This window comes from Pavona decussata, unplaced genomic scaffold, assembly GCF_977016875.1.
Source record: "Pavona decussata unplaced genomic scaffold, jaPavDecu1.1 SCAFFOLD_237, whole genome shotgun sequence".
Classification (NCBI taxonomy): domain Eukaryota; kingdom Metazoa; phylum Cnidaria; class Anthozoa; order Scleractinia; family Agariciidae; genus Pavona; species Pavona decussata.
This window is the reverse complement of record NW_028145642.1, coordinates 1974524-1983326: the sequence shown is the minus strand read 5'-3', so window position 1 is coordinate 1983326 and position 8803 is coordinate 1974524. Positions and strand designations below refer to the sequence as shown.

Below are 8803 nucleotides of genomic sequence, written 5' to 3'. Positions count from 1 at the left end.
TTGAGCCCACGGTTCCCCATCATACACCAGATCCGGTGCAACTCGTACCCGTTAAATTGGACGAATATCGAGTTAATTTTTTTTGTATTGCTGTTCGTCTGTATATCTTCAAACGAATTATCCGCGCTATAGTGTTGTTTAACATAGTGCTTATGTAACGTTGTGTGCTGAATAAACTAAGGCACGCATCATGAATGCCTGATCGCAGGTTAAATAATGGTAGGGGTATTTTTTATTTGCTTGTTAAACCAATCCCACGGCGAGAAAAGCGAAAAGGAAAAGCGACGACAAAAGACAACATCTAAAGAGTTGTGCTAAAACAGGTACTGATTGTAAGTTTAGCCATTGTCTTAAGTTCAGAAGAATGCATCTTTGGAAATTTACAATTTGTGTCGTTCCTGGCAAACGCTTTGAGACCTTTGAAAATTGGGAAATGAAAACAAACAAACAAACAAACAAACAAACAAACGAAAAGACAAAACAGATGAAAAGAAACAACAAACAATCTCTCTAAATCTTTGAAACTTTGAAACCATTTGGAAGTCAACACACCTATGAGGAATTGTGACATTGTAAAGTTTTGTTCTAAAGGAGTATTAAAAAAGTCTTGATCATTTTACCCGTTGCATGGGGAAGCGTTAAAAATTGATAATAACTGAAAATCAATTTTGTCATGCACTTCGCACGCATGAAAATTGACACCATCGCCAAACTTAGCGCTAGTTCTTGATAGGACGAGAAATTTTCGAGTATTAAAATCATGATAGGAAATCCAATACTTGTTGACCACAAGTCAAAAAGGGCCGTCTTCGGTCCCAGGGTCGGCCCCAGGCCGTTCCTGGCAACTCCGCCAATATTACAAAACGCTGACAAAAAGAATCGTGGGCTCTGTTGACGTGCGACTTTTGGCGCGCAAAAGCGGGATGGGTTTCTCCAGGGTCAATGAACTGAGTGAGGAAAGTACTTCGCGAATTTCTGCATGGTGAAATGCAGTTATGTACGGTCATATTCCACCAAATGCAATGCCTTCTCCACAAATGGTGAGTTAATAACAGGCTTCTACTGACAGTGGAATGGTAATGTTTTGTCTTGCAACTTAAAGAAGCAAACTTGAGCAATGAAAACCTCGAGTCCTGCTCGGACAGAAGGTCCAAAAATCTCCAAAAGCTCAATGTAGCCCACGTTGATAAGATCTGAAGTCAAAAGGAATGAACAATTCTTGTTTTAACAAGGTAAACTGCTCACATATTTAGCTGTTTTTCTTGGAATTTAACACTTTAGGGAGGTGAACAGGTAGTGTTCCTCACACCAACACCAGGCTTAGCACCAACTCCAAATCTTTACACGGCATCAACACCAACAATGGCACCCCCGCCGATGCAATTTCCAGCTCAACCGTCGCCACAGCAAGTCACTGGAATTACTGTAAGTAACCTTTACCTGTCAAATTAAGTAAAGAGCAATTCGCAATTTCTTCCTCAGTGTATTCACAATCAATTCTCTTACTTACGTTAAAAATAGAAAGTATCAGTTACTGATGGAAATTTTCTTTGGAATTTAAATTCTTGAATTAAGATCTGTACATATCAAAAAAGGAAAAAAAAAACGAAAATGTCCTCTCCATACATGGTCCTACCTTCTTCACATATATGCCAGTCTACATAGTGTGGCACCTGCATACACAGGTTAATCATTAATGCACAATTTGTGTGCTATACAGGGAAAAAAAACTTAATTAACACACTAAATAGTACAAATAAACTTAAATGTTTCATCCTTGGGAACAACAAAGATCTGTCAAAATTAATATCAATAAAACAACATGAAAACGTATGGAAATAACCACAGTAATTTTTCTGATTTGTTGCCTCAAGTCCCAGAAGTAGAATCCTCAAAGAGGGGGGGGGGGGAGGGTGTACCCCTAGGACCTTTTGGTGGGGGTATGCAGCTCAGTTCTCCAAACCCTCATTAAACCCTGTTTCAGACCAAAATATGTAATAATTTTTAAAGTTACCCAAATTTTCTGTAAAATCCATACTTGTTTTCAGACCAAAATGGTTAAAATCTAACCCTATTTCAGACCAAAATGGTTCCAAAACAAAACCCTTTGGCCGGGGCCGTACATACCTATGTATCTTATATAGGGGAGTACCCCCTCCCCCACCACCCGATTAACAACCACAAGAAAACACCCGTGCATTCTTCTTGTTTTGAGACCATTAACAAACAAGATGCTTTCTTCATTTTTATTTCAACTTTCCACCTACTGTCACTACAAGTAACCCAGTGCAGCATAACTGCGTTCAAAAGATTTCTTTTCAAGGAAATAAATCGTGCGATCATTGTCTTCAATGAACAGTTGTGAAGTGATGATTGACAGAGCCAATTAGTTTATGCCTTTGCAATCAACTGCACTGTCTGCCTATCTCCTGGATTATAAAGCATATAATCAAGTGCCATAATTCATAATTCAAATAATTTCTCCTTGTTTGTAGCCTTCAGCAGCCTATGGGTGTGGCCCTGTTATTGGACTTCAAGTACCTGTATGGGCACATGTTCCACAGACTCCCCCTGCAGTCATGGGAAACATGATGTATAATCCAACACAGCCAGTGCAGTACCAACCCTGCTTCATTCCCCCACTACAGCCCACCAACCATGGCATGTACTTCAACAGCCAAGTCCAGCCATACAGCATACCACAGTCATACAGCATGCCACAGCAGTATATCCCTGTGCCGACTAACAGAGGATTTAGACCACATATTGGTATGGGACAGCCATCAAACGTGCCATACATAATGCATCAAGACTATATCCCAGTTGCTAACTCTGGCTATCCCCATTCAGTGGGAGGCATACCACCTATTCAGCCTCAAACAAGACCTGTCACATATGAAATGCCCCCTGTTCAACAAGCCCAGTTTGTACCGCAGTTTCCTAAGCCACCTCGACATGTTTCATCCTTTGTTCAAAACAGAGCTGGGGTTGTTAATCAGCAGACATATTACGAACCTAAACAGACAAGTCCATCTTACAATATTTCTTGTGAGGGAGGAGAAGAACCAAAAATACCTGAAAAGTTAGAGGAACAGTGTGAGATCACTGTTCAGTCATCATCCGAAGAAGAGTTATCTGAATTGAACACACCAAAGACTGATGATGCAGGTACGATCTCCATCACGCATGAAAGAGTTCCAACTCCTGTACCTCCCCAACTCCTAGATGATGTACAATCCACTGAGGGCGATGTTGTACACTCACCAAGTGAAATTACTTTGGTTCCAAGTCCACTATCCTCAGATGGCATGCAAACAGTGTGCAGCAGTCCAGTGTTTTCAGACAATGAGGAAGAAGTACTAACAGCCACAGAAGATGACCAAATTCCCACTAAAGACACAGGTAGCCCCAGTGAATATGCACTTACTTGTTCCTCCATTGAAAGGGTGGAACCTGAGCATCCATATGACAATGAGAGCACCAAGCCTTCTAATCAAGAACAGCACATTTATGGTTCTATTGAAATATGTAACTCAGATACCATGACTGGCAACCCTAGTCAACCACATCAGCGGTCTATAAGGTCACTTATTGACACACCAGTGTATAACACCAGTCACAGTAGGGTCCTTTGTCAGCTGTCACAGTCATCTGGCTCTTCAGCACGACATTGTAATGGAATCAGGAAACGCCCACTGACAACACATTTTAGGCAACTTTTCAAGCCAATACCTTCCAGCACCAAAACAGAAGACAAGTCAAGTTGAGAACACTGTTTTATATTTGTTTATCAAGTTGGTGTTGATTTTATCTTAGTTTACAAATGTAATGCATCAGCCATTTCCAGCAATGGGCTAGTTACTGCTCTGTTATCTTCATAACAGGCAGTTCATCACAAGTTTTCCACCTTTTGCTGAACAATTTGTCACTGAAAACGTCATATAATTCTTCACCTCCCAAGGTAGCCAATGCATCAAAGTGTTCCATAAATGTGAGGGGTGATAGGGACTTCTGAAATTCATTGATGAATAGCTGTTAGCTGTTTTATTGGAAGGACTGCTTGTTACAAACTGCACACAAGTCTGCACTGTGCTGACAAATATGTCTTAACATTCTTATTATTATCTTGTGTTTTACAAACCTCTCCAGTTAAGTTAACTTTGTGACTGTTAGCTCTTTAATTGAACTAGGAGATGAATCTTATTCATACCAACCATGACAATGTTAATCTGGCAATGCATACCAAATGTACTGAAGATAACAAGGTTCATTAATAGCATACAGAAACTGAAGACAGCTGGGAGGTTCTTGCAAATGTTTCAATGTTAACAAAAATCAAGTTAACTTTATGCAAAGGTAGTTTAAGTTACGGGCAGCCAAACAATTGAGTATTATAACTCCCAGTTATCTTGTGAGGACCTGGTTTCGGCTGTAAACGGTGTGACGCTCGTTACTTTAATCCTGTATTTAACTTCTAAGAATAATTTTGTCATGGCAATAGTCATAGCCATTGTTTTGTCATACTTCCAATTGACTGTTCTGTTTTGGCAAAATTTTGAGAATTTATCCCTCAGGAGTAACATAAACAGATTTTATACAAAACATGCCAGTAGGCTTAAACTGGTCTCTTTCTAAAAATGGTTAGAACATTCCAATGTGGTGTACATGTTGTACAGCAAGTTGTGCAGTTAAAGAAAAAAAGTTGTATTGAGTTACTGGGAAATGTTACTGTTAGTCGTGTTAATGTTTTCATTGATACATTAAAAAATGCCTCATATTAAAATGGTCTTTTAATTAAAATCTGAAAACTGAATGCCTCCCAAAGATGATAGAGCCAGACTGCGTAACAAACACATTTCACATTTTATTCAAGATGATAAGGTTATCGCAATGATCTGTTGTAAACAATTTGAGCACAATCAGAAACATCAGACAGACAACATATTCATGCAATCAAACTTTATACATTTTGTAATTGCTGTAATGTTACAATGACATTAAAGAACAAGTTCAGTACTATGTCTGGTCTGTAAACATCCTCCTCTTAATAAAAAGAGTTACAAATCTTATAACATGATGAAAGATCATTACACACCCTCAAAAACCAAACCTATCATTACAAAACATTCTGAAAGCAGAAGCACCATTTTGTGTAGCCTTTTCTCATTGGATGCTGAACTAAAGGTCTATTATTCTGCTCAATGGCTGATTGCTGTTCTTTCTTACGGCCACTTCCACTGGTTTTCAGGAGCAGGAGTTTGAAGAGGTTCCCATGGCTGCCAATCTTGCATTTTCTTAGCTAGGGATAACTCATCTTCTGCCTGTAAAGAAAAAACATATCTGTAGTACCATGATAACTCTTATTTTAGCAAGCTTTTGCAATTACATAATAAATTTCACCCCGTGCAATTGAGATTACAATATGTGAGGGAAAATACAATCAAGATGAAACATTTTCACTCAAATCGCAATACTTTTGCCTGCCCCAGTTCACTTTTCATTAAAATGAACAACAGTACAGTCAGAAGAAAGAGAAGCACTTTCATTTATTAATGGTCACATTGTGGACTATTAATTTTTCATAACACATCACCTGTTTAACAACTTCTTCAATTTGCCCTGCTCCAAGTTTCTTTTCCAATGTGGGTATGTCACTCTCCTAAGGGTAAAAAAGAAATCAATCATTAAAAACTCAATAAGCTATCACATTTAAAATAATTGTTTATGAATAATTCCAGTGTATAAATGCCCTTCCTATATTAAACTGCTCATCTCCAGAAGAGAAAGGGAACATGTTGTAATATTTGGTCTATGTTACCAATCAGCCCTGCTCCTTTCATTCTGTTTAATGCATCTACTAGCTGTATCAGTCAACAGATCCTTGCCGCAATTGAAGGGGTGCTTGGAAAAAAGCCCTAAGTGACTTCTGATAAACTGCTACATTCTCCTTCCAAATTCCCTTGTATTCAATTGTGAAACAAAAGGAGAATTTGACCTTACATCAAAATCACTTAGGGCCTTGTTCCACACACCCCTTCAAATGATTTTCTTACCAATGATGGAGCTAAGTTGAGTGTTTATACTTACATGTATGGCCATGGGGCTCCATGAACACAGAAGCCCCATTACAATTTGTTTAATAAAGCAATTTTCCAAGATTTGTTGTAATTGGCCATTCATATACTCAATAGACAATGTCCAACACATGATGGATGAGTTACATCCCAAGACAAATGGATGTAAATGTGGGCAGATACATGTATGAATAGTAGTAGCATGGGTCTATTAGCCTTGAAATGTAAGAATAAAAACAATGTCTAGCCAATTACAACCTGTTCGAACAGTATTAACAGAAGCAGCTTTGATTTTCAACTTACTTGCTCCACAAGCCCTAGTCTTTGTTTAGTGATCTGTTCTGTATGTATCCTGTATTGGGCACTTTGTGGCATGCTTCCCAACACCTCTAAAGTTTGTTTGTATAATTGTGTAAGAGCCTGTTCAACAAAAGAAGACAATTACTAGGTTAATGACTATGTGAAGAACAGTAATGACCAGTAAAAGTAGTTTGAGCTTATGATTGTAACTGTAATGCCCTGACCCCCAGGAAACTCCCTGGGCATTTCAACTTGTGAAATTTGGCTTGCTCAAATTTCCACCTCTTCAGGCCAAAAAGCTCACATGTCTACCATTTATGTGAGATTTGATTATTGTCCTTCCTCGAGGACACAATAATGTTCAGCTTTACTTAATAATAATTATTGTTTTATGTACAGAGATGAACTAATAATACCTGCAAAATCCCATTTGAAGCCTCTTTTGCAAGAAACCTATACAAAAGAGGAACTGATGTTTGACTGATTTCTTTTGTGTATCAAATTGAACCAACTCAAGTTAAGCGGAGCATTCATGGTTGTAAACAAATAAATCAATCAAGCACCAGTTCCTCTTTTGTCTAGGTTGATTGAATTTTAAACAGAAGTAATAAGGAGTTTCTTATTTATTTAGCATTTTACCCCCCCCCCCCCACCCCTCCCAAAAAATATACAACCAAGTTTCTTACATGATGACCAGTCTCTGTGACAAAATAGAGCTTACTGGAACAACTTCAATTTCAAGGCAAAAAAGTCACTTACAATGGTCCTTTGAAAATATTATATTAATTTTATTTCTCATGACTGAGTCTGACTAACCATTCTTGGTGCTTTGGAAACTGTCAAACCAACCAGGGCTGTTGTCTGCAATAAGTTATAAGTGAAACATAATTTAAACATTTTAGTGCAAAGTCAGCCTGTAACTTGTTCCCAACAAGTTACTGGCAGGGAGCAGGGATGGTGCATTGGTGAGAGCACTTGCCTCCAACCAATGCAGACCGGGTTTGATTCGCAACGTTGAAGCCATATATCGGTTGAGTTTGTTGCTTGTTGTAGTCCCTGCTCCAAGTGCTTTTTTTCTGGTTTTTCACTCTCCACAAAACCCAACACTTCCAAATGCCAATTTGAACTGGACACTGAGCTCCTAAGCTTTTTGGTGCTCCATGTGTAAACAAATTACATTTGTAAAAATTTACAACCTGATAAATGCAACTGGGTGGAAATGCAATCAACCAATCAATAAGATACAATAATATTATTAATCAGCGTTTTCATGGAGGGCTGTTGATATTGATAACAGCCAAATTATCAGTGACCACTAAATAATCACAAAATGTTCTACTAGTATTATTGTATTTAAATTGATAATCAATGATAGGCAGCTGGCTGCAATGGCAGTATTCAGACCTGCCAAGTCTCCCAGTTTTCCTGGGAGTCTCCAAGTTTTTCATCAAATCTCACGGTCTCCCATTAGAGCACCAAATCTCCCAGGAAACACCTACTGTGGCTTTTTTGAAATATTGTCATAAATTTCGTTATTTTCGGGATGTCAAAAAGGAAAATAAAACCAAGAAGTGGATTTAGTGTTCTTCTTTGCGCTGTTCTTGATCGGACAACGGAAAACAGAGCAATCAAATTTATAGATATTTAATGAGTATTGTCATTGGGCAGAAATCAACCAATCAATGAAAATTGCACAACACACGGTAGGTAAATGCTGTTATAGCCTAGAGACGTCAGGAACATTAGGTTGGTATAACGATTGTGCCTTTATTTTTTTTTCCGTTAAACCTAATAAAATGAAGCCCTAAATATAGCCTTCATGCTACGGCCCTCGTAGGCTATACATTGTTGCTGACACGATTCTGCTGGCTGCCCCTGAAGATTTCTAGACATCTCCAGATTTTTGTACTCTGGGGGTTGGCAGGTATGAGTATTGATTATTGACTAATGAATTCCCCTGACATGAAGTATATGCCATGATAGTTAGCAGTGGAGGACATAGATTGATGTTGGAAGTAGATGGATATATCAACCAAATATCACAATAAAATGAATTGTATCAACTGACATGAAGTTTCATAAGAAAAGCGCAGCCTGATCTTACTGAAAATGCAAGTCACACTGTCAAACACAATTAATACACAAAATCTCATTTGTACAGGATCGTATGGCTAAGCAATACAGTTTACTTTATACGTTAAAAAAGCTAACTCATGTCTCTTTTTAGTGCTCGTGGTTTCACATATCCTCATCCTGCCACGATAAAAAACCATTTCGTGGCAAATAAACCACTGCTTTATATTCAGCTGTAATCTATTTCAACTTAGTTTTTATCAAAATAACAGAATTCCCGGCATATATCTGCTTACCTTTTTCACGTAACCGGACGCCATCTTGGATCGTGAAAGTGCCGAAAGGCAGTGTGGGTA

General features: G+C 38.3%; 2 protein-coding genes across 2 annotated transcripts; one reads left to right on the top strand and one right to left on the bottom strand.

The window, feature by feature from the left end:
- Positions 1–910: 910 nt before the first annotated feature.
- Positions 911–5104, top strand: LOC146457864 (uncharacterized). The gene is made up of 3 exons (XM_085091459.1): positions 911–1040; positions 1282–1425; positions 2496–5104. Exons 1-3 carry the CDS (start codon positions 996–998, stop codon positions 3765–3767), a joined length of 1461 nt encoding a protein of 486 aa, XP_084947585.1. The 5' UTR covers positions 911–995; the 3' UTR covers positions 3768–5104.
- Positions 4841–8793, bottom strand: LOC146457863 (NADH dehydrogenase [ubiquinone] 1 alpha subcomplex subunit 5-like). Its single transcript, XM_085091460.1, has 5 exons — positions 8744–8793; positions 7191–7235; positions 6378–6494; positions 5594–5659; positions 4841–5321 (listed from the first exon to the last, which is right to left on the bottom strand). The coding sequence occupies exons 1-5, from the start codon at positions 8765–8767 to the stop codon at positions 5223–5225; spliced, it is 351 nt and encodes a 116-aa protein (XP_084947586.1). The 5' UTR covers positions 8768–8793; the 3' UTR covers positions 4841–5222.
- Positions 8794–8803: the final 10 nt, after the last annotated feature.